Genomic DNA, 27,146 nt, shown 5'->3' on the forward strand with positions numbered 1-27,146 from the left:
GAAAAGGTGAGATCTCACTAGAGCTAAAAAAAAAACACAGAAAAAAGAGTGAGAAGGGCATTTTGTTTGCCAAAGATGCTCTTCTGTGTTCTGAACAGATGGCTGACAACATCATGAGACCGCAGAAAATTGAAATGATGAAAGAAACGTGTTCAGATTTAATTCTATGTAATTGTACAAGGCATAGAAAGGGTAAAACTAAGCCACAAGCCTCAGTGTATCGAGTGAATTTATGTAGCAGGAGCACATAAAGAATTCACCCTTGTTCAGTTTTACAAAATTTTCATCTCAAAACCTTGTACCAACTGAATAAATTAAAAGTCACATTAATTTTTTTTTTTTTTTTTTTTTTTTTTTTTTTTTTAATAATTAGGCAATTTCAGGCATTTGTTCGAAGTCTGATCCTTAGAAAAACTGGCTTGGGTTTTATGGTATTTGGTAGACTGAAAAATAAAATTATTATTAAGAAAAGTTATTTCATTACCTAAAAAGTGACCATTAAAAATCTCTGGTCATTTTTTTGTGGCTCATTTCCTACACCTTTTTGAAAAAAGTCCTGTGCTGGCTCAGTCAGTCATTGTGAATAAATACTCACATATGCACATGTACGTTAGATATTTTTTTAATCATCCTATTCAAATGTTTGACAGAATAATACCACTGTCACATCAATCAAAGATGTATTTGAGTCAAAGGGATTATATCATGCAAGGATTGTATGTGTACACAGAGACTTAAAAGTATAACATACTAAGGGAAAAAAGCTAAATAATTGCCAGTCTTCTATATAAGAAGTTACACTGACCTTCTGAACACATTGGATGTTGTATTGGCTCTGGTTGGGATGGAGTTAGTTTTCTCCTCAGCATCCCATACGGTGGTGTTTTTTGGATTTGTGCCTAGAATAGCATTGATACCACACCAGTGTTTTGGCTATTGTTGAGCAGTGCTTGCACAGCGCCAAAGCTTTTTCTCTGTCCCAGTCAGGAGACTGAGGGTAGCAAAGACATAGGAAAGGGACACAGCCAGGACAGTTGATCATTGACCAAGAGGACAACAACTTGCTCAGCAGTAAAGCTGGCATAGAGGAAAAAGAAGGAGTGGGGGCAGCACAGTGTGCTCAAAGTCCTGTCCAACCTGACCTTGAACTTTTCATTCCCCAGCCTTGAAATTCAAGATACAAGAGATGTGGGAAGAGCAATTGCCAGTAAAAACTGAGACAAAAAGAATGTTGAGTACATCAGACTTCTGCCTGTCAGTTGTCATCAGGTCACCTGTCTCATTTTTGAGGGCGTGAAATTTGTCTTCATTTTCTGACTAAAATGCCTGTGGTCAGATATTCATCCATATCTGTAAAGACCTGCCATCTTACCTAGAAATGTCCCTGGTTGGAAAGTACTTGTTCCATAGAGTGAAAATGGAAGTAGGAATGAAGAGTCAGAACCAGCAACATAACTTACATGTGAGACATCCTGTTTGCAGCCTCTGCCCATCTGCGAAGTTTTTTCATTGACATATTTCATGGTTTTTTAAATCCATCAGTAGCAAATACGTTTCATTCACCTTTGGTATGAGAATCATGTTTTTAGGCTGGTTAAGGAAGGATCAGGACAGTCCATAGATGCTGTGTTATCTTGTCTAACTTTCAGCATGTCAGTCGGTACATGCACTGAAATGGCCTGTTATGAGATTTTGTTGGAAGGCTATTCCTTCCCTGACTGTAAGATTAAACATAAAAACATAATATTAATTTATACAACTTGTACTCATTTCAAAGGGAGTGATTTTCTCCAAAAGTACAAATTTAATTACATGTCTTTTAGGCTGTGACACAAATTCTAGTTTAAAACCATGCACAAAGTTAGACTGCTCAGGCACAGAGCTTCTACTTGAAATATCTCTATTTGCCGATTTTCTTCACTTTCCCTTTTAGAAGAACAACTTTCCTTTAAAGAAATTAGAGGTACTTCTATCCAGAAGACCAAGAGCTTGCAAACAAAGAAACATTCTTGTGGAGGTTTTCAAAAATTCTGAATGAATAGTCAAGGTACACAGTAGCAATATTGACAGTGTCATCAGCTGCCTCAGAATAAGAGAAAAAGTCTGCTAAGAGGTCCTTATTTTACAGTCTTGTAAACAGACAGCTTTTGGGAAGTAATTCAAGCCTGACAATGAAGAGATCTGAGGCGGTTCTTCAAAGCAAAATTAGAGGAGAATTATACATACACCCTTGAAAATAGACTTGAACACAACATACAATTTAAGTACTAGAGAGGTTTTCCTTTGCCTGGGTTTAGTGGCAGAACCACTGAAGTTAGAAAACATAAAAACATTAAAACTAAACATCTTTATTTCTATAACAGCAAGCTTTGTCTTATACAGATTTTGCGCCTTGTAAAGTGCAAAAGGCCAAACAGACTTAATCCATGGCTTATAAAAGGCAGTTCATTCAAGAAATTAAATTCTTTTATTCAGCAGAGAACAGAAAGAACAACAGCTTTTTCATTTTTTTCTATTAGAAGTAGCCAATTTTGAAAAAAAAAAAATCAATTATATAATAAATTTGGATTGACAGAACATTTTCTGTAAAAAAATTTATTTCTCTACTTTAAAAATGCTGTCAAGTCAGTCTGATATAACCTTGTGAAAATCCATTAGGCCATATACAAAAATATTTCCCATTATTTATCACCATTGTTAGTCATAATGAACATGGAGTTGTGCTTTTACCACAATTTAATAGCCTTGTGGAATAAGGGTTTATAATAGAGCTTTCTCAGTTCAACCAAACCAGAAACCGCAGCTGTACTGGAATATGTAGACCACAATTGGCACCCGAGAGTTTTCAGAGGAATTAAAAGGCTTTTTTATTTTGTGTGTAAAAAAAAAAACAAATTAAATGAAACCCTTGGTTGTCTTTACTTCTGTCTGGTATCCTCATTTGTGAATGCTGTAACTGATAATCCATTCTCTGTTAACCCTTTCATCTGATGTTTTGCCACCAGAATACAATTTGCAGCCTAAAGATAGATAAACTAAATATCAATAGGAAAGTCATAATTATATTACTTTATTTAAAAGTAATTTATATATTGTTAATCACACTCAATATTCAATAATAATTATCAATTATATATTTGCCAAGGATGACCTGAAAGAGTGTCTAGTAGGGCTTAATGGACATTTGTAAAATTCTAAACATGTTTTAAATCATACACTATAAACTGAGCACTGTAGGGCTTACTATAGATCTATTTCTTTTTCAGCCATAAAGTGTCACATGGATCTTAACCACAGTATTATTAGTTCATTGCAAGAATTAATTGCCCTTCAAAATAAAAAAAAATTTAGACTTCTCCACCATTTTTTATCAAGATGCTTATTCCCTGAAAAAAATATATATAAACTGGAAAGCTGCAGAGTTCAAAGATTAATGGAATTGGTTGAGAGTTTGCTGATATTGTCTTCTAAAAGTCTAACTCCTACTCAAGTTAGAAGGAGCTGAACGTGCTTATAAATTCAGAAAGATGACTTAGCAATGCATATTTCTATTTGATACGACCCTTACTCTTTAGGAAGCGTGAATATGTTTACAGTATAAGACTGCAAACTGCGGACACCTTTTGCTCACTATTTCAGCTGCTACAGAGGTCTCCTTTTCATTTGATGTCGGAAACGGGCCGGTGGAAATCGTGGTGAGATCTCCCAACCCGCTCAACGACGACCAGTGGCACCGGGTCAATGCCGAAAGGAACGTCAAGCAGGCCAGCCTGCAGGTGGACCAGTTACCCCTGGAGGTCCGGAAAGCTCCAACAGAAGGACACACACGGCTGGAATTGTACAGCCAGCTCTATGTTGGTAAGGTGCAGAGGGGGCAGCCGGGTTTTGCTCTCCCGTGCTGAACATTCTTTGACTCATGTGTTGCCAGCAGCAGTTAGTGAAGGTGGGAATCTGTGCTCCTCGAGCACTTGCATGACAGCAAAGCAGGGGAAAAAAAGAAAAAGAGAAAAAAAGAAAAAAGAAAAAGAAAAGACAAACATGTCCATAATTACAGAAATACAAAGATCAACTAAGAGAAAAATACTGTGTGTTAGAAACTTGTCCTTTTTTGTCTTTCTCCATCTGCATCTCCTGGCTGAAAGTGCCTCCAGAAGACTGCAGTGGCAAACTCCTTTTTTGCTGAGAGTCTCTTCCCAGACACACACTTTTTCACCACAGAAGTGAAAATTTCTGCAGAGATCTTGCCAGGACTGCATGTGCCTGCAGTGCCCATCCAAGCCTCAGCAGCACTTCCAGCCTCTTTAGATTTGATCATTGGCCATGCTTTTGCATTCACAGCTCTCACAGCAGTCTTTTCCCTTTAGTCCCGTGGGCTATTTACTCATTTGATGTAGGAAAGCACCACACAGCGTTACACAAATGCATTCCCTAGAACCAAGTTAGTCCAGCTGCTTTCTGGAGCTACTGGTTTCCGCTACATTTTGGGCAGGCTATTCCAGCAGCATTTGTATTTCTCTGACTGTTAGCCGCAGGGCTGCAAAGTGCTGACATGCCAAGTGTCATTAGCTGGAATCAGAACTGCATGAAATGTTGAGCAAAGAAGCACTTTCATACCTCTCTAGATATCTGTTAACAAGAGAAGAAGGAAGGGGAAAGGGGGAAAAAAAATTCTTTTTTCTCCATGTTAGGCAGCATTCAAAAACTCAAATGAATTAAAATGATGTTTAAAGCCTTCATTGCCTTAGTAATCAGCCCAGTGTCACTGCAAACTGTGTATAATGTGTCACCAGATGTGCAGGTGTTATTTACAAGCTCAGGTTCTCCTTTGCTGCTGTGATCCCAGTAAATGGCACTTTCAAAATAAGCTGAAAGATTAAGTTTGTTTAGAAGAGGAACACTTAACCTTTAAAAAAATACCAAGCCTTTTGCTGTAAACAGGAAGAGCTGGATTTTTTTTTCCTCTAGCCTGAGTTCTTTGAGAATTGTTGATAATGACTATTTCATTTGTTAGTTTTAAATTTACTGTAACACCAGCAATGTTTTGAAATATATAGTACCTTTATTGCCAAAAAACGAATGTCACAATCTGCACCAGATTTTTTCTTTCTGAGTTACATCTATTTCACGCAAGTTGGTGATTGGAGCACACGTATCAGAGAACAGCTTTAAACTTTACCTGGAGTCAGACCTAGAATGGATTTGAGTTGGAGTGCTCAAAATGAACACCTGAATATTGGGGCCATGGAGGGTAATGCTGAACAAGAATTCTTTTGGTACCTCCAGTTCCATTTTCTGAAGAATAAATATCTATTCTTTGGGTGAGCAAGAGGGCCTGAGGGGTGATGACTTTGTGTCCTAGGGGCTAGGACAGTCACTGAGAGGGGAAAGAAGGTTTTTCATCACTGCAGTGTATATGAGTTTATGTAGAACGGAATCACACCAGAACTCCCTCTGCCATGTGCACTCAGCAAAGACCAAGCCTTGCCTGCTCCTGCTCCAAATCATCCAGTTACCAGTACTCGATTTGAAGCAGCCCTCTCTGGTTTGTATTTAGTCCTCTTCCCCACTTAAGGTAAATATCAGCCTCTGTGCTCTTTGGTGATGAGCATTCAGGTCTCCTCAGGGATTCTCTGGCACCTGCGGCACTGCAGCAATCAAAGAGAGGAGGGATGAGCAGAAAAGATGCCAGCACTCACTGTTATTTACTTGCATTTTTTTAGTTTGGGTTTTTTTGATTGTTGTTTCTAATCCAGCCTGAGATAAGACTTTCCTAGCTGAAATCACATTTTTTCAGAGAATGTTTACTAGGGGTGCAAAAAGGACAGTTCTTATCAACTGCTGTAAAAATCCATCTCAACCCAGACTGTCAAATGTAGTTTTTCAGGGCTCCATCCTTCAGTCTGTGCTCTGATAAATAAACAGTATACATGATGTTTCTTGGAAGGTAACATGAATATTTCCTATTGTAACTGAGAATGGGGATTTGACTCCTTTTTTCTTTGCCCATTGTGGCTTTGAAAAATGTAACACTGCATAGCATATTATGGCACTATTATTAGCACTCACCATTACTAATCATTAGGAGAGAAAGGCTACACCTTAACAGTCGAGCCAAGCCCATTTCTTCCACTGTGTACTAGTTTGAAAACAAACCAGTGGGAGGCACCAAGTCAGAATAACAATTTAATGGGGAAATTAGAGAAAATGGAAAAAAAAAATAATAAGAGAATACTGGTTCAAACTGACAGAGTCAAGATACAACCTGACTCCCTGTTGTAGCAGTCTGGTAGAATGGTGGCTGCAGTCCTCTGAAGCAGTGATCCTGTAGAAAAAGAGTCTGCTCTTCCTCAGAGAGTCCAGTGGTGGCTGTGTAGCTCCTGTCCTCTAGAAATCCAGTGGAAAGGTTGTGTCTGACATTCAGCATCTCAGATTATATCCACGATGGGATGCTTGGTTCCTCCCTCTGGGTGGAGCATCTCACAATGGGGTAATGAGTCATGAGGCCAAGTGTTGATTAGGCTCATTAACAGAAGATAGTCCAGAGGGAGTTATCTCTGAGTCATGCGGCAGGACAATGATGGGCAATTAACAGAAAGACAGTCTGGGGGGAGGAGGCAAGGAAACACTGCCCCACCTGATTTCAACAGCTCCTGAGGATGGTAATAGAATACACTGCAACCCAGGACACACTGTTATCTCTAAAAACACTGAAGTTGAAATGGAAGGAAACCTTACAGTGTAGAGCTAGAATCTCAAACGTCTAATCAGTATAAAGCAAGCACTCATAAAAAACTATTATTTATGCTTGCTAATAGTATGATATCAGGCTAGGTTTCACTGATTTATTGTCATTAGGACAAGGCAATTCCTTGCCCTTATAAAGAAGTTACCACAGACTTAGCAGGATATTTCACATAAAATAACAGCAATAAAATCCATTCAGCGTTGTCTCACAGTTCAGCATTCCCTCTCAGGTGCTGCAGGAGGCCAGCGAGGCTTCCTGGGCTGCATTCGTTCCCTGAGGATGAACGGGGTGACACTGGACCTGGAAGAGAGAGCGAAGGTCACGCCCGGGGTGAAGCCTGGCTGCTCTGGCCACTGCACGAGCTATGGGATGTACTGTGCCAACGGTGGGAAATGTGTGGAGAAATACAACGGCTATTCCTGTGACTGCTCCAAAACTGCCTACGATGGACCATTCTGCATAAAAGGTAAAAGGCTTAGTGCAGGAGGCAGAGTCTGGGGGAACTCTTTGCCTGAGGGGAAAAAAAAACCACAACGGAACTGATGCTTCAGCATTATTAATTAGACAAGTAAATCCTGTTCAATACTTCTTGCTAACATGTCCAATTATACACCCATGTGTATATTTAAATGTGATTATTTAAAACCATATCTCTTATTAGGACTATATGTTACCTGTTTAAATCAAATAGCACAACAACAACATGCATCGGGAATACCTGTAGTAGTTACAGATCTGGCAGGCTGTATTCCATAGTCTTGAACTGTAGAACAATAAATTCCGACTAGCACAATGTCATGGTAAGTTCCTTAGAAGAAAAACATGGATTTAAACAAAAGCTACCCAGTCATTCAAAAGTGTAGGTATGACATTTGGGTTGAATATCTTATATATTGGGAAGCCAGCATTTGGCTCAAAAATTTTATCCATCTGTTAAGTAGATCAAGTCTTTTAGTACCTCAGACTGGGTTAAGGATTGAACCTGCTAGGATAAGGGAAGGCACAGAGCTCCCACATTTATGTCAGTCCTTTTAAAATGCCTAAAATATGTTCTAGATTTCCAGAATCAATGATTGTAAGAGAACAATGTACTATGGTCTGCATGAGAAAGAAAGGCAAGGAGCAGGAGAAAGAGGGATCCAACAACAAAAAAGTGAGAATAAAAGTACAAATTTATTTCCACTTTTTTTTCTTCTTTTGACTGTCTAGTCCACTGCTTTTCCTAATCATTTTTAAAGCTTTCTCAAAGTTTCAGCTAAAAATGTGAAGGCTCTTCTCATCAGTATCCCTGGTGTTAAAGAAACCTCTTGCCTCATAAAGTGCTCATCTGCTTTTACATTCCCCTCTGAACCAGGAATCCTGCAGGCAGTCTAGGTCACCAAACACCAGAGTCCCCTCATGAAGCTAACTTGACAGTAGGGGACAGCACCTGGCCTTTGATGTTCTGGTTTGCAACTCTTTCTTAACATCTTTTTCCAAGTCAAAACCTGAGAATTATTTTGCAGATATCTATACTCTGCTCTCTTTTAGCCACACTTAGAGAAAACATAAAGTTTATGACAGAAATAGGCAGTCTTTTTACCTGATTTTGTGTTTTGGACAGCGTTTTCTCCCCACACCTTCATTTATATCTGTGTATATTCACCCGCATTTCATTCTACCACAGCAAAACTTTGTCCATTGCTGACATACTGGACCACCCTCTTCTAAAAGCCAAGGGATTGTTTTCACATCACCAAATATTCACATCACTGGATATGGATGAATCTCCGGCATGATTATTTTATAAATTCCAATAAATATGGTGCATTTCTAGTGCAGCCGAAGGGAAGCAGCTGCTTCTCTAGGTAATGGCTTCCACTGTGCTTGCATGCAGGAATTTCATCAGCTTTCACCATGCTGTATTGCTTCAAAGGCCAATTATAAAACATGTCCATTCAGTTCAGGACTGTACATACAACGACTCCTGAGAATGTGAATACAGTAATTTCAGTTAATTTAGCAAATGTTTTGTCATGAATAATGGTAATGCATATTTAGTATTTCTGTTCACTAATGCAGTTATATGGTAGAGGAAACCCATTCAGGCTGGAATTGAGTTAATCTCTTACAGATCACATGTTTACTCAAAAAAAGAAAAGGAAAAGAAAAGAAAATTGCTGCCATGCCATATTCACTGAATTAATTTTATAGCTTTTTCTGTGTTGCCAGAACTCATCACATTGACTTTTATTTGTGAGGATTTTGTTCCTCTTACGGATAGGTAAGCCCCAACCTTCCACCAAAACTAGCTCTAAGCTAAAGTGTTTAGTTTTTCCTGGAGGTGGAGCTAGCAGAATAAAAACATACCATTAGGGGAATAACTGAGCACCTAGCACATACAAACCCTGGTTTTGGCTGGTCTGTAAGCACTGCTGTAGCAATGGCAGTAATATCATGCTATGTTATACTCTTCTCCTTATCAGAGTCCCTGTGCAGCCAAGGGCCCAGGGCTCTAACAGGGATTCTTTGGGCATGCAGTAAAACTTGGTGTGAGCTGCTGCTGGGCAACACTGGCTCATGCGAAGGTACTCTAGGTAGTGCAGGGATGTCTGTGCCATACGGTGTTGTGCCATTTAAACATGATATCAGATCTCTGCTTTAAATATCAAATCTGTTCCAGGCTAAAAATAACTCTCTAAATCCTTCAGATCTTATGTACAAGGTGCAAATTGCCAATTTCCTATCTGTTAGTACTGGAGACTGCTGTACTCATCTAGCATATCCCCAAGTGTGATTTAGTGTGGGTGAGTTCATGAGGCTTCCCTATAGAAAGAACAATGGGACACCGGGGAAAAAGCTAGAGGATGAATTACACAAGATAGACTGGGTTTGGAGCATCCTATGATCAAAATAATAGTAAAATCTCCGTAACAAGCAATGCTGATAATGAGTTCTTTAGAACAGTTCATTTACAGCCCATTACATTTACATTGTCAATTTAACTAGCATTAAGCGTTTTAAATCAAGTAAAGCACTGGAACAATTTATGTGTGTTGTCAAGCTTCCTAGACTTGTGAAAGAAGAGGGTCCTACATTTTCTTTCTAATAGCAGCTCCTGGAATCTTGTACTGTGTCCTCTTGGTCCATGAGACAAGAATGAATGTATTATCTAGAAATAAAGAGCAAACATACATAACAACTGCAAAATAAGCACTGGCAAAACAGCAAAGTATATTTTAGCTTAAAAAATATTTTAAAATTTTATAAAAATTGGAGAAGTTTTTTGGAAAATTTTTCCTGTAAAATAAAAATGTCACCTAAATTATATTTTAATTTACTTTGATGAAAATATCGTAATTCTTATCTTTCAATTCATTTTTTCATTAACACTGTGACACCTTCCCCTCTGTAAAAGCACTGAAATGCCTATGAACATGTTTTCAAATACTGTATGATCTGTTTTCAATGAATTTTGTTCTTTATAATGACAGAGTTGAATACTGCTCTGTCATTTTTATAATCAGCACCACAGTATGCTGTTTGTTGCTGTAATTCTGGGTAAGTCTAATATGAGGCAAGAAAGAATATTTTCCTTTGTCACCTTCACTAGGAATTCACATTGGCTGCCAGAAAATAACAGGGTTAGTGCTTTGCAGGATAGACTAGGACTAGGTTTCATTATTTCACTCCTCTGAGTAAATATTCCAGGCCAAATATATCTGTTGGTTTGATAATCAGTGGTGCCTGACATCCCATTCAAACCAATATGAGATATTAACAGAAAAACATGCCACTCAGCTGAAGTGAAGGTGGCACAATATAACTCTTAAAACATAGCACAGACTTCTCTTCCCATTGATTTTAATTTGCCACAGGAAACTTCCCTTATCCAAAAGCTTTGTTCTGATATTGAAATCTTACTTGCCCACAGTAAACTTTTTGGGGTTGGTTGCATATTGAAAGTTCTAGCAGAAGTGATGGGAAAATCAAAGGAAAAAAACATTGGTATAAGGAAATCACCATACAATGGCTCATAAGTAATTAACACACCTCACAATAAAAGCAGGCCTTGCATGTTGTGGATTCTTTTGCTGATGAAATCCATCCTTAGAGCCACTGACTGATGACTGACAAGAAATTGCATTGTCTCCAGCCTTATTAGCAGCACATCACAATGTGATTGATGTTGTAGTGGCCTGGAAATCACACTATTATTTTACAAGGACAAAAAGAAGTACAGAAATGCAGTCTGGCATCTATTTTAACTCTATTTTTGTTTTGTATTTGAGGCATATGCAATTGGTTTTACTTCTTTCATTGCTCAGAGAAATTGTTCTGAGGAATAGCTGAAGTGTTTCTGCTGTCCTGCAGATTGCTTTCTGACCTTTCCCTGTCCTTTGTTTAAGCATAAATTCTCTTCTGTTTTTCTTCCACAGCTGTCCTATCATCTTAAGAGCATTTCTGAGAAAACAATTAATTTTTGTTCCTCTAAAAAACAAACTCTTTCCTCCCTTTAAACAAAAAAACAGCAAAGGTCAAATGCAGGGCACATGGCAGCATTTTGATATGGGACATACCCCAGGGAGAAAACATTCCTCCTTTGGTATTGAAATGCAGTGGAACAATAGTAGGAGAAGAAATTGCATCCACCAGGAGTGAGGCCAAAAAAAAATTAAAAAAAAAAAATTAAATGGCTGGTGCCATGACTCCTGTGCCTCCAGGTGTGCTGGAAGGGTAAATTCAAAGCTTTCCAGTTTCTTTCCAGTTACTCAATTTGCATTAACAAGGAGATGGTATATGCTTTTTTCTTTTCTTCTTTGGAATAAAGCTCAGATCCACAGTGTGAATTCTTGCAATCCTTAAGACAATGCCCAAAATGAGGTCCTTCATATTTGTTTTTATATTTGTATGAACCCTGAAAGCACTTACAAGTAGTATTGTCACAGTCACATTTCCTTCTTTTCCTGCTCTCTTCTATGTCTCAAAGAGAAAAAAACCAGCTTTTTACTAGGCTGAATGGATGCAAGACCTATCAGGGAGCAGCAGCTCTGTGCCCTTCCACAGACTCTGAAACTGACACTTGATCACCTCCAAATTCTGCCCTGGTTATACTCATTCAATTCCCTTTATTTTGCTGGTTGCAAATGCATTGCATTGTTTTGCTGAAAACAATGGTGAGGGGATTGTTAGAGTGGTTTAAGGTAACTAATTTCTTAGTTTTCACAGTTCAGAATCACAGAACCCAGAAAACCAAGGCGACATTTCCTCCCAGACCCCAAAAAATTCTGCTATATGCAACATGATCATGATCTGTTAGCTGAAAGTTACATGAGAAATTTTCTTTAGGTTATTAATGTTAAGCTCCTACTTCGGTAAGTCTGAATGCTGCAGTCAGGCTTTTTTACCTGTAGATCATACTTCAGGACTCAGATTTTAGCCCCTATTGAGTAAATATATATACTCACAAAAAATTCATATACTTTGTAAAGCTATTCCATTTTTCAGTTGTGTCAATACTGCCTTATTAAACATTCACAGTTATGCTCTAGTGCTTTGAAAATTGCACTTCAGTGCAAGAATTCTTTCATTGGAAAAAAACCCCCATGTTCTTCTTTTCAAAGAAAAACAAACCTTCCCCACAGTAATTGCATATCTTAAAGAGATAGCAACCTGATTAAAAACTGAGCTTGACAGCTCACTTATCATCCATTATAAACGACTCATAAAAAGCACAAATTCCTTATTTTATACACAGAAAGCAAACAAATCAGGGAAATAAGTTAAAAATAAAAATACTTATTCCTGGCTCAGAAAATGTGGTAGACTTTCTTGGTCAGACAATTAAAATAGGCCTGCTTTAGTGTCATTGCTCACTGAATGCAGATGTCTTACAAAAGTTAAGTAAAGCAGCCTCGGCAACGTTGCTGGCTGCTGCACGCCTGTGCAAAGGCAGCTGGGAGGTTTGAGTTCTCACACCAGACACCCATGTGCTATATTTATACATCTGCATGCTGCTGAAGTAGTTTTGGCACCTCACAAGATGATAGGGCATTGATGCTTACAATAACTCTGTAATGTGAGAAGATGTTTTTATTATGGTAATGCAGAAAGAGAACGAGATAATGAGGGCAGGAAGGATCTGCTCACATTTAAAGTGGAGACCTGTAGTACAGGACGGAATTGAAGCCAGACCTCACCTACTGAGGTTGTTACTCTGAATACTGTGCAATCATCAAATGACAGTCTCTAATATTTCTCAAACAGCTCTTGCAAACCTGCAAGCTTTTCTCTGGGGTTACCTAAAGAGAACCTCCATAGACTCCCTGGCAGAAAATCATGAAATCTGGTCAGTTGTACACTTGACATTACATTTGCTTCATCTGTCCAATTTTATTTGATGGTGGCAGGGGGAAGGTTGGTGTTAAGGTTTTTTCTTTTTAACCATTATGGATATTTCCACTAGAAATGGAACTGGCTTTTCATTTAGATTCAACAGAAAGTTGCCATTCCCTTACTCTGAGTCTTTTGTCTCAGACATCAGATCAAATATCTATAATACTTTCAAATCAGTACAGAATGAACTGCAACTGCAACTTTCCTGACATTTTTAGGCTTTCTGTGGCATGCACACTTCTGTGCAGATATAGGAAGGTAGAACAAAAGGCACCTGCTTTACAGGGCTATTACAAAAGTGGGTTCAGAGCTCAGCCTTGTTTAAGCATATCAAACTGCTTCCTGGCAGAATCTACCTGTTGGCATTGACTAGGGAGGGTTGGAAGTGTAATGAATCAGGTGACTAAACCCCATCTCCTGTGGCACTCATCCTGTTCTACTGAAGGTAGTGAGAATCTTTGCATGGATTTATGATCACACCCCATAGTTTCACTGGTGCACCTTACTTTGTATATCCCCTGATTCTGATAGTTCAAGAAAGCCTTTTTTATACTGAGTACCGATACATTCATATAGAAGAAGCAAGCCCTCACTAGCTTTGTATTCTATTAATGTCCACAAGCAATCGCTGTACTTTGGTGGAAAATTCAAACATGCATCACAAATTATTAGAGTAAGAGTAGACAGAATATGAGACTTGAGGATGTAGGACAATAGCTTTAAATCCCCACTTCTCAATTTCACACACTAAATGTGCCTGAAGATAGAATAAAACATTGCATGAGCTAACCAAATAAACTATGAGCATTATCACCTTCAGAGCACTCAGATTCTCTCCCAGATCAACAGCTGTGAGATTCTGGCCCTTTACAGATGCCCTATGGCCAGAAGGTATTTCAGCAAACAAGTCTTAGTCTTTGTGACAGCAGCCTGGAAGTAGCAGCAATTTTAGGTGCTCCCTTGCACATTTTTTGCTATATGATGAACAAGCAAGCTCTGGTTAATCTATATTCAATATTCATAACTATATGTAAAATCCAAAAAGAAAGGAAATTATGCAAAAAGAAAGAGGATTTATTCAACTGTCTACCATGTCTGAAGAATCTTTGTACATGCATCAAGTGTTAGAACGTCTCCAGTGACTGTCCTTGCTTAGGATTGTGAAAAAGCTGCTTTTCACACCCAGAACTCCATGCAGGGAAGACCTGTCATTGAGCACTGGAAAGCTGCATCTCAGAGTAATGTAACTTACTGAATCTGAGCAGGGCCAAGGAGGCATTTAGGGCCTCCAGATGGGACATGCTTACAGCTGTAAGAACTCATTTCAGTCAGCTTTGTGAAACAAAGAGAGTCTTTTCCTGCCCCAGTTCTCATTTCCTTTTCCAGGCTTCATAGTTGTCAGGATTTTGTCTCCAGCTTCTGTAAGGCAGGTATACCCTGCCCGTTAAATAAATACGCCTGTTAAATAAATAACCAGAACTATTTTCTCCTTGGTCTTCAGGTGAAAGATGGCAGAAATCAGGTCCAGTTTACTTGGAAAAATATGAGATGGCAGTTTGAGTCAGTGAGAGCTGTCCTGCTAAAGAAGGGAGATTCCACTTCTCACAATGCCACTCCTGAAAATGTCGTGTGTTGAAACTGGGGGGGTTGGGGTTGTGGTTTGGGGATTTTTTCGGTAGCCCCACAAAGCTGAAGCTTCTTTATTTATTAAGAGTAATGTATGGTACTTGATTAATGATGATTCCTATTAACATTCCTATCCCTACTGTCAGCATAGAGCAAATTTAATTGCTGTAAAGACTACTGAGCTCTGTATCTCTTATGCATATGCACCCAGATAGAATATCTTGCTGAAGTTTTGTTCAGCCACACCTGTGCCATGCTGGCAGTGTTTTTCAGAGGTGAGAAAAAGGTTATGGAGAAAGAAGACAAGTTCTTTATGTGTCTGACTTTATGGCTAACAGAATTATTATAAATACTTAAGAACAGAAGAACCAACACTAACATTTCACTGCTGTAAAAAACAGTAGAGGAGAATCAGATTCCTACTTGCATTTTCTTAGGTCTACAGCACCGCCCCTGAAATGTCATGAGATTTTGCAAGTTTTGTAGGAGAAGTGGGGGTTTTTATTGATATTTGGCTTTTTCCTCCAGTCTTTCAAATCTCCTGATCCCAGACAGAATGAGAGTGTACAAAAACAAAATTAGCTGAGTGGACAGAGGGAGACTGTGGGGATGAGCAAAGAATCATAACTTTCAAAATAAGTTTGTCAGTTTTGGGTACATGTGCATTTTCTGTGGAAGTTTTGGATCAGCTTTTGCTTCACCCCTGTCCAAATTGAAGCTGGACAGTTTTGTAACATATGTGCAGTTCACACTGCGGACATGCACCTTGCTTGATAAAATTGTTTCTAACAATCCACAGTTCCTGTTCTGAGTTCCTCTACAAAGCCAGCCCAAAGTGTTTATATTTGAAAAGTCTGTCACTAGAGAGTGACTGCAGTGCATATTGGTGTAGAAATAGGTATTACTTTCTGAGGAAAACAGGTTACCACCACATTCATTTCCCTGAGGCCTCCACCTTGAAAGGGCGGTTTGAAGAGCAGCCTTCACTATGCCTTATGCCTGATGTCCCAAGAGTCATCTTTTCAGATAGCATTTCAAATATTACAGAAGAAAAAAGAGTTGTGCATGGAAACTTCCTTCACATTTCAGCAGCAGGGTTTGTGCTGCATTTGACCCTCTATATTCAGGCAGCTCGAATGGTTTTCTGCATGAAGGGCTTCCATACTACTTCTAGCACAACTTCAGGAAGATGCTACACTTGTGACCTCCAAGTAGGTAGCTTTCTCATTGATCAGCCCTCAGCATTTCCAAGTCATCACATAACTGCATTCAACATAGAGAAAATTATCTTTTAGCTATTTTTAATATGTCCTAATAGTTTAAACAGCCTGCTCCTGTGAGTCGCTAAGCACATTGCAGTTCTGCTACAAGGATTTCAGCTTCTTTCAGTAAAGAGCATGCATCAACCTCTTTGATGAGCTGGAACTTCAGAGGATTCAGTATCTTCCTATTGAAGGCTCAATACACTCAAAAAGCCAAAGTGAACCTTCCTCTTATCCTGCCTTTTAAAAGAGGTGGTGTGAATGTGAGGAGAATTTCAAGTTTCATTACAATACCCTGTATGCCTGTAATAATAAAGCTACATTGAAAATTATTTTCTCAGGGAAAATCAAGTTAAACATACAGAACATTCTTTGCTCTGTCATGAAACTCTTTTTGAAAAAAAAGTCATATAATAGAGTATTGAGAGTTGGAAGGGACCCACAAGGACCCACAAGTTCACCTCACAGAAACACAGAATAATCTGAATATTATTTCAGAGAGCACCATTTACTTAAAGCTTTCTTTGTAGTAATGAACATTTAATAAAGCAATTTATAACATTTACAGCTCTGGAAAAATGCTTCGCACTGTTTCCAGTTAAGCCCCAGAGCAGTGCCGAGGTCAGGACTGAAGGTCCCAGTATTCATCAGAACGTGAGTCCCTGGGCAAGCACAGAGCCAGGCAATTCCAAAGATTACTCCTACAGTGAAAGGCATGACAGGCAGTAAACAGGCTGAAGGCAAACATAATTTTGCATCAGTGTGCTGTGTTCATGTGTGGAGCCTCCACGGGGGCTGCTGTCCCCACCAGCAGTGGCAGTGTCAGGACCTGGCACGGCCGGCAGCTCTGCCAGCGCCACAGCCTCATAATTGGTAGAGCATCTGCCCCAGAAGCAGCTTGCATGAGCCACAAGTGGGGGCTGAAAAATAAATTAGTGGTCATAGGGATATTTTTAGGCCCATCTTGCAAATACTTGGAGCTACTGCTTTAGATTTTTGTGTGCTAAGGCTTGTTTCCTACACCACTGTTAAAGGTAGAGGGCATCACGAGTTGGGGAAGTTTTTTCATGACAGGGCCCTTCACTTTTAATCCAGGAGCACTAAAGTCGATACTACTACAAAACATAGTTGTTAAATGAAATTGCATCTCCCATAACTTTTTCAGGTGATTTAAGTTCTCCCCTATAAAATTGCAGTTATAAATCCATCAGAATGATCAAATTATTTATAGCACTTAGGGACCCAGCTTGGCTCTGTGTTTTATATGTCCATATGGTCACAGCAACTGTGATATTTTGGATTTGGGAGAATTTTCATATGGTAGCAAAAAAAAAAAAAATAAAGCTTTTCCAGCAGTAGGTGTAGCAAAATTCTGGAAAGAACCATCAATATAATTTTATAATTCTACCTGTCCTCTTACCAACTCTCTGCTCAGCTACTCTCAATGAACTCTGCAGGCTCTTTCCTGACTTGCTCTGTGCCTGTGTAGAGCTTGGAAAATAGGCACCTTCCTTCATGTGTTTTGAGATAAAGCCTTTGCTTAGAATTGTGTGAAGACTCAAAATGCTAAAACAGAATAAAAATAAATTTTTTGTTTAGATGGTCAATTTTTCACAAAACTGTGGCGACTTTGTATCATGTAGAAAAGTAGTAAATAATGAAAGCCTTTTTGTTTAAAGACCGTTTATGGCTTTAAGCATTTCATAGAGCCCTTCTTTGAATACAGTACTCTTATATTATGATTATAATATTTTTAATCATTATTTAGTATCTTACAAAATGTTCATAAACACATATTTTTAATCAAGTTCACATATAATTTAAAAATTTCCTTTAACAATGTTGTCCCAGACAGCACAGCTGATCCAATACCACGATGTCTCCAAATGAATGACTGCCATATGAAGTCAGTCAAGCAATGCCCATTGGAGTAGGTGATACCAGTGTGGCCAATTGTGCAGGAATTCCTGTGGGAGGTTATCAAAGTCAGTCGTTGCTGCAAGAACATCAGCCTGGAATTATGATTTTAATGTTAGAAAAGAGGCAGGACCACATTATTATGAGAAGCACTACTAGTGCTTTTTCAGCTGAAAGCGTTAATTCTGCCAAAAGTAGGTTTATTTTCTGTCAGGAGTGTTGGAACACCACATCTTGTCTCAGATTGGTTTGAAAACTTTTTCTAGATTTCACCTCCTGGGATCTACACTTCAGGTATCTCCTGCCTCTTGTTCCCTATTGAGTCATGCTCCCTAGTTAATTTTATCTCCCCTAAGGGCATTGTCATTATGGAGCTCTCATGAAGGATTGTGTTAGCTGTGGATATCTTACAAGCATTGTGTCCAGTCCTTTCAGGGGCTGGAATTGCCATTATTCCTTTGTGAGGTCCTTCCAAATCTGCTCAAATTTGCTGGTCAGAACTGTTGTTTTTCCTTTTCCTTGACTGTTGTTTGTTTACTGTGTCCCTTAAGCCACTCTTCCTTGTACCTCCTTCCTTGGAGCATTATCTACCGCAAAATTTCAATGAGAATAAATTTAAATCATAATTATTCTTGTCTGTAGTATTGATATGAGATATAGGCATAGGCTTTCTGTGTGCCCCAAAGGAAATATTTCCTTTGCTCTGTGAATCCAAGTACCCAACAATAAAATGGAGATTGCTCTTTCCATTCTCATAGGAAAATAGTGAGGCTCTTGACCTAAATATTGTGCTTAAATAATGCAGCGGTAGAAACATGCACAGATTAGTACTGATCAAGTCACAGTAATATGTTTCAACCAAAAGGTGTCGGCACATTAAATTTACCTTTTTTTTTCCCATCCTTCTTTTCCTGTTCTGTTCAAGACGTGGGAGCATTTTTTGAAGAAGGAATGTGGCTTCGTTACAATTTCCACTCCCTAGGGACTAGCGTGAAGGATTTAGTTAGCCAGACACTTTTGAGTTCTGCGGATCCTGAGATCACAGCACCTGACCTCAGCTTGAACAAGGAAGAGCTCAGCTTCAGCTTCAGCACCACCAAGTTCCCTTGTGTCTTACTGTATGTCAGCTCCTACACCCCGGACTTCATGGCTGTGCTTGTGAACCCAAGTGGTAAGCAACTGCTCCGGGATCTCTCCATTGAAGGCACAGTTGACAATAACAGGCTGACACTCAGGGGAAGCTCTGAACTGATGAGAAAATCTCTTCACCCTTGTCATGTAAAAGTAGAGCACTTAGAAATCTGAACCTTTATTCTGCTTCTACTAGATTTGGTACTCATGCAATTGTTCAGTTTTGTGGTGTTTCTTTAGCCAATCCTCCCTCACAAAACAAAACTAAACAAACAAAAGTAACCAAAAACCTGCTGTAACAGTTGGACCCATGCCATGAACCAGCAGTATGGTGGAGACAGGTAGACATCCACATGACGGCACCTGAATAGCTGAACTCCTGGCAATATCCCTAGTAGTCAGTGAAAAGTGTCATGTACTGTTCTGAAAATCTAGATACTCACTGAGGTGACTAAAATAAGGAAGCAGTATAGTATATAATGTCCTAAACATTTTGGTGGTGGTTGAAGGTTGGATATGGACCATTTGCTGCTACAGTATTAAAACTGTATATAAACTGAATTTACTTCGATTCCAAATAGTGCCTTAGTGCCCCATGAAAGTCATAATTAGGATGATTTTACTACTGCTCTCTTCTATGGGATAATACGAGTATTCTACATGCCACTCATTTTTTTCCCTTCATGGGGAAGAAAGGAGGTGCATGAGTGAAATTCAACATCACACAACTAATCTATAGTTATAAAGGTCTAAGTCTGCTCTTTTGGGCCAGAATATTTCCATTTTTCATCAAGAGTGGGGGCTGCATTTCCCTTTCCAAACATTCTTCCTTTTAATCAAATATTTAAATGTGTTATGAAGAGCAGACACTTCACTTTTGTTTAGAAAAGAAAGATCTGGTCTGGCAGTATGTTATGAATATCAATTAACCATTCCTGACTATACTTTTCTAACAACCTAACCTGAGGTTTGCATTTCAAAAAATAATACTAAATTTCCATGGAAGTCCAGACGGTCACCCATTAACAACAATTAAACGTGAGAGCAAGGAAGTCCCTTGTGTGAATTATGTGTCAGTGCTAATTTGTTGTAATTTTGCCTTTATTCAGTGCACGTCAATGGTTTGTTCTTTAGAAAATGTTATGCTTTGTACAATTTTGAAGAATTTTACTGCAGCAAGTATAATAATCTCAACAATAAAGTGTTACTCGATGCACTCAGTTTTGTACCAATTGTCCATATTGTTCAAGGCATAACTCCAATTTGTTTGGTTTGCAGTCTGGAGTGTTTACAAACACTGTGGTTTGGAGATGCTGGTCATTGTCACACTTCTGGGTTATAAACTAGAGGCAGTTTCAGCCCAGTAACTTTATAATGTCAAACACCAGCTCTTCTCTTACTGCAGAGACCAGCTATGAGAGCAATTAAGTGTGAAATGATAACAGCTGTATGTGAAAATAAAGATGGGAAAATAGCTGGTGAATAAAGATCAAAATACCTGAGGGTGCTTTTCACATTTTTTTCTTTTTTGCCAGGGAATCTGCAAATTCGGTACAACCTTGGGGGCACCAAAGAGCCATATAACATTGACATTGACCACAGAAACATGGCCAATGGACAGCCCCACACTGTTAATGTCACACGGAATGGACGGGACATTGTACTGCAGGTCAGTTGTTTAGTTCCATTACATATATCTTGTAGCATTTTGTTACTAGACGGGTCTCCAGTCCTCTGAAAAGATCGGTGCAATTTAGAAAATAAAAAGTACAGTAGATTGGGTTCTGCCTGCAGATCACACTCCCAGGAGTTAATAAAAGCTATTCACTCCCTCCCTTGCATCAAGTGATGTTGTTATGAAATCCTCATTTTAGTGTGATGACAGCTGGGCTAATACAGGTGTCACTGTAGATGCCTGAGGGCATCAGAGACATCTGGGCTGATAGATAACGTGGGACTTAGGATAAAACTGTGCCATTCTGGAGCAGCGGCTGGAAGCCAGGAGGGATACCCTACAGCATCTTAAATGGTAGTGAAGCCTGATGCAAATAATATCATTCCGTTAAGTCCTGAGTCTGCAAATGAGAATGTCTTTAAATTTAAATTTACCCTGCAGTCCAGTGAAATCGCAAGAGCAGTTTTGCAAAGCTGAGCAGATGCTTAAGTGTTTGTGTGACATGAGTCTGGGACAGAGAGTATTGTTGAATATCTTTGGCTTATTTAGGTTTCAGTACAGCACAGGTAGGAACTTCATCTCTCCATATATCTCAGTTTACAAAACTTTCAGATAGTATAATGCTATTTTAATAACTGAGGGGAGTGCTGCAAGAAGCAGTCAGTGTTTGCAGGCAGCCTCCTTTCTCTCTGGTCATTACAGAACTCTCTTTTCATTCCCTGGTTGTCACATCTGCAAACATGGAGTTTGCAAGCAGGGTATAAGAACAGTTTCGTCAGCAGGAGTCAGGTGGATAGGATACATTAATCTGGATTTGTTAGTTCAGAAGAAGCAAACCAAAACCAGTAATAAATGAAATATAAAAAGGGGAAGTTTCCTTGGGAACCAAGCCAAAAGGTGAAGGATAGTACCCATCACAGTATTATCTACCTAAAGATTAAAATATATATTCATTAAAATCCAACAACTATTGTTTCAAGGTATCAAAAGGAAACTTTTCAGTGCATTACAATGTCATTTGACTGGGGCTGGCAGTATTTAGAGTAACACTGAATGCATTGAAGTAGAATTATCACAAAATTATTCAAAAAATGCCAAATAACCTAAAAAATATATACATGATACATGCAAACTCTTTTCAGGCTGTTGGATGTTGGGGGGGATATATATTGATATATGTGTCTGTCTTGCACGTTGTTGCATTTATTTCTCCTACAGCTAAATGGAAGCTAAGGAAGACGTAGAGTTTAGTGTCCCTCTGGTGTTAAACACTTTTATTTTGGGGAAGTATGGCATGTTTCCTATGGAATCCTAGCTGGATGATTTAGGCAGCTGTAAAACTAAATAAATTATTTTCCAAAGGGATCAGAGGAGATACCTTGCCCATTTGGAAAATATGTACAGTTAAATGTTGCAGCCTTGCCACAGCTCACCTGAATTTGGTTCCAAACAATTTTCTCCCAGTGTTTTATGAGACCACTGCCTATCTAGGACTTTGAAGAGCCAGAAACATTTTGGTTAGTGTTTCTCTGCTGGGGTAAAATTTTTTTAAACCTATTTCATGTGCTTAAAGTGCAGCTGGTTTATGTAACCAGAAAGGAGATACATTTGAGGCTTGTTACATGAGGTGATCTGTCTGATGCACATGCAAGAATAGGGAAAGAAGGGACCCATACAAAGCAAATCCAGAAATCCTATCCTTACAATATCCTGAAAGAGACTATTTCTATCAAATTTTGTTTATTCACCATAAGTTTATTTTATTACTTATACCGTTACCTTCTGTTAATGAGAGAACTAATATGAAAAGAAATGAATCTCCTAAACAGATTGTTCACTTGAAAATTATTCCTGTTTTCAAAAATGAACTCCTCACAGTGTTTGAAAATACAGAAGATATAAATACAGTTTTTCTCAGTATTCAGAGTACAAATCATAAAGTATGAGTTTTCTCTTGCAGATCTGAGCTATGAACATTTGAGTAGACTTTTATTTCCTGCTAAATCCTTCTCCAACCTGATGAGCAGCTGGTTTGCTTGCTTTTAAAGAAGACAGCTTGCTTGCCAGGTGCTATTGCTCACACTTCCACATCTCTACATGGCATAAAAGTGTCACGAGAAGGATTTATTTCTCATCAAAGCTTCAATTCAAGAGCACTCAGTATTTTTGAGATCTTAACAGCAAGTTCACACTTAGAATACCTGCCTTTCTAACTTACTGAAATAACCCTGTAGTGCCAGAGAGATTTAAAAATCTGAAGCCAGGCAATAAATTGCTACCATATACACTGTGTGAACTAGAGTTTTATCATGATTCTCAGGACTTTCACTTACATATAAATATGAAAAAAGACTCATTAATGAACTCTATGTGACTTCACCTCATGCTAGCAGACAGGAGACCACTGATTACATACATAAAATCAGAATTTGAGGTGGGATTTGAAATCAACATAGCCACAACACTGTATGTCCATAAGGTAACAAAATAAGCCCAAGAACAAATATTTAGTGTGAATTGCTGTTATGATAATTGCATCCCTATTCCTAACATGGCAGTCAAGACTGAAGGTAGCAGCAAAGGCTCTGTCAAATGGTTTTTATATTTCAGTTTTATACATTTACTGACTGCAGACAAATCAGTAGTTAGTTCTACATGAAATAACAGGCTCTCAATTGCGTTGCCAGTGGTTTCTCAAGGATAAGATTAAGGCTATGCAGTCAATTTACATGTCAGAAAAAGCAAATTACATAAATTCAGGAACAAAGATATGCTTATTTGCTCTTGTTTCCATGAGGTGGACAAAATTAACATTTGATAATAACAGTTCCTATCCCTCCCCTCTAGCAAAATACCAGATACTAGTAACCATGGTGCACCTCCAAGGCTATATTAGTTCACCTGTGGCAAGAAAAAGCCCAGACTGAGGATGGGGAATGCACTATTCCAATAAATGACATTTCAAGAGCTGAGCTTTAGGTTATGGAGGGCAAGTTTTTCTTTGTTTGATTTTATTAAAAGATTTCATGCTTCAGCAGGGTATTTTACATATCATAAAAACCAGATCACTCTTTACCAAGTGTTCATGGGTGATTAACAGTATTCACACATCAGTAAAATCTTCTTTGAAGAGAGCCAAGGACAAAAGCTCCCTAGCTGAGGTTCTGATCCAAAGCCCATTGAAGTGAATGAAAGGCCTTCCATTGCCTCCAGCAGGCTTTAAATTGTACCTTAAAGAGCTGTGATAGTTGCATCCTGTGTGCAAGATTCATACCTTCTGCTTCTTTGCATGTCCCCAGAGTAAAATGGGGATGGAGTCTGGATCAGAGACTTTTCTGCTCTGTTGCAGAAAGGTAGATCAGCCTGCTACAAAGAAAAATAAAAGAAAAAAAAAATGAAAAAACCAGTATGATATGCTTTGAGAGTTAGTGGAATAAAGCTGATAGTCAACAGACTTAGACTGGACCTCTCAGCTTCCTTACTTGTACATTCTCAACAGGTCTCTCTCCATCCCTGCTTTAAAGCCATTTCTGGTAATGGGTTATGAGTTGCAGCTTATAACACCTTCTTTGTTCCTGAGAAGGATTATACCTGAGCAACTTCTTCAGGAATCTGAACAAACTCTGTCCAAAACTATGAGTATGCTTTCAGGAAAACTATCAGCAGCCACTGCTCATCTTCTCAGAAGGCCACACAAAAGGATGGCTGACAGTTCTCTGTTTCAGCCTTGGACAATATGTCAAAATGTGATGGAGGGGCTGTACACAACAATACCATACATTCTCAATATTAATTGCTGACTTTGCACAAAATGAGCTAAATTATGAGGCTTTATGGCTAAATCTTGACCTGAACTCAGCTGAAGCTGAGAATAATCAGAAAATGTGTTTGTACAAATCTTCATTTTCCAACTTCACAAGAGGCAAGCAAGAGTATATACCCATCTGTGTGAAAAAATGGTCAATGAAATATCTGACCCTTACCCAAGTGAAATCAAGAAGAAAAATAATTTTTTCAAGTCCATTTCCATTTTGAGCTCTGCACTACTTGAAAAGAGATAACTGCAAACTCCTAGATGCTTTAAAAATATAAATCATACAAACTTAATTCAAAACTATTCTGAATTACAAAATAAAATGGTAAACATCATAGCAATAAAATCGATGGAGCAAGGCAGTCTGTATATAATCCCCATCTTAAAAGCAATGACTATATCAAAGATTTTATAATTGTAGATTAAATTTTGTTCTCATTAAAGGGAGTGGGAACTTCCTTATAGATTTCAGTGAGGCTATAATTTCATCTCCCATCATTATTGATGCTGTAGAATTACACCTAGCTATTGTATTTCCTATATTTTGAAACCTCAACAGAATATGATCACTGTTTGAGCTGTTGCTTAAGAGAGGCCATAAAATTCCCCAAATTATTTTCTGCAGCTAACCCAAAAATAATGATAGCAGTAAAATAAATTTTCTAGAAAGACATTTTATCTAGCTTTAAAGACTTCAAATGATAGAAAATTTACCATATCCTTTGGCTATGTCTTATGCTGTGTAAGTACCATCCTTGTAAAGAATTTTCACCTAATTTACAGTTTGAATTATGCAGACTTCAACATTTAACTTTGGGATCTTTGTGTCTATACTTGATAGATGAAAGAAATGTTTAGTGTCAGGTGTCACTCCCCTTCACACTTTCTTAGAGATGCTGATTAAAACATCTTTTCATCTTGTCTGCAAGATGCTAAATAAACGGATCTATTTTAGTATACCATCATCCATCTATAGTTTTTGAGACTGAAAACAATTTTTTAACTCTTCTCTGAATACTGTCCCTTTGAGTCATATTTTGAAAACATTTACCCTAGGATTAGAAATGGCAATGATTGTTATGCCATCAAAATGATGTGGAAATACCATCTTTATTTATGTCCTTCATTTTCTGGGAATTATGCTGCCTCAGCCTCCTTTGGGTAGTGCTGTAAATTGTCTAGACACCAGATTAATTTGAAGGCTGGTTTAGCTAACATTTCACTGGTAGGGAATGGGGAAGAACTGTTCATGATTTGAAAGGAGCCAGTCAGAGAGTATTTACAAATTCCATAGCTGCTGACATGGATAAAACATGTTTTAAGTATCCAGGACTTTAATCACAGGTAAAACATGTAAACCATAGTTAACATCAATGCAACAGTTAACCCTGTGCTTTGTTTCCTAATACCCAGGTAATTCTATTATATTGAAAGAATAATTAACGAATTTCCAAACACGTTTCTTAAAGGAAAAAGAAAATCATTTGTTCTATCAATAACAAAGGCCTTCCTGCTGAAATGAATTATTTAAAATCCCTGGGGATACATCCTTTTCACTATGTATTGCCCTTCTGTAGTGGCAATGTATTACTCAAAATGCTAGTGCCACAGAAAGGCAAACTCAGACCATTTTCTAGAGCAGAGCCATACATTAGATCTGCATGTTTAATGCATTAGCACTTGGTTTACCCATAACTGCTAAGCTCTTTTTTCAATCAGAAGTCACAAGAAAGTGGTTTTTACTCAGGTTTGAAAATATAGGGGGTTTTTGTTGGGTTTTTTTTTTCACAAATAGGTGACAAAGTAGCATAAGAAGTTATCAATAGCTACCAATAAACTTTTGAAAATAAAACAAAGCTTTATTGATATAGTATATCATGACTATTACCCTAAGCAACATCTGGTTTCCAAAACATAAATAATTACAGACCCTGATCTTCCAACTATAAGGTTGTTCCAGAGGTTGCAAATGACCAGGTGTTCAATACTCAAAAGTGTCTGTAAACAACAGCGAGAAACAGCAGAACAGAATTTCAATTGTGTGTCCCAGAATCAGAAATGACCAAATAATTCACTGATTATTAATTTTTTACCTGTTCCTTTGTGCTCACAGAATGACCATGAGCTCCAAGCAGTTTTGTTGATTTAAACCTTCACTGAATTTACTCAATTTCTTTATTTTGCAGTGTGACTCACAATATTTCAGTTAAAAAGAGTAATTATGGGTAGACAGGAACCTCATAAATGAACGATTGTACTTCCCTTTTGTGTGTGACAGAGTTGGTTAGTGGCACGTGCCAAGGTAAGCCAGCACATCCCCATTGAATCTCAGCTCAATGAAGGCCAGACAAAATGTTTTCAAAAACCAGAACTCCTTTCACTCTTCAATAAACAAGCGGGTGGAATATCCTCACCCTGAACATCAGGACATGGCATCAGATCTTTCCCTTATTGGCAGATACACAGTGGGAAAAACATGACCCATATACCCCCATCTCAGACTGATGAAGTATATATCTTTACAAAACCTTTACCCTCTGCATCAGCTGAGATAGTTTCAAATGTAGAGGCCTTTTGGAATAATATTCCTCTTTACTTTCT

General features: G+C 38.3%; 1 protein-coding gene across 1 annotated transcript in view; it reads left to right on the forward strand.

Moving 5' to 3' along the window:
- Nucleotides 1–27,146, forward strand: part of CNTNAP2 (contactin associated protein 2) — a 1,037,874-nt gene that overhangs the window by 939,750 nt on the left and 70,978 nt on the right. The window contains exons 17-20 of the mRNA XM_032104142.1: nt 3,640–3,858; nt 6,975–7,211; nt 18,851–19,096; nt 20,592–20,725. Coding sequence (XP_031960033.1) covers nt 3,640–3,858; nt 6,975–7,211; nt 18,851–19,096; nt 20,592–20,725 — 836 coding nt within the window. The remainder of the gene's footprint in view (nt 1–3,639; nt 3,859–6,974; nt 7,212–18,850; nt 19,097–20,591; nt 20,726–27,146) is intronic.

The sequence above is a fragment of the Corvus moneduloides genome, chromosome 1, assembly GCF_009650955.1.
Source record: "Corvus moneduloides isolate bCorMon1 chromosome 1, bCorMon1.pri, whole genome shotgun sequence".
NCBI lineage: Eukaryota > Metazoa > Chordata > Aves > Passeriformes > Corvidae > Corvus > Corvus moneduloides.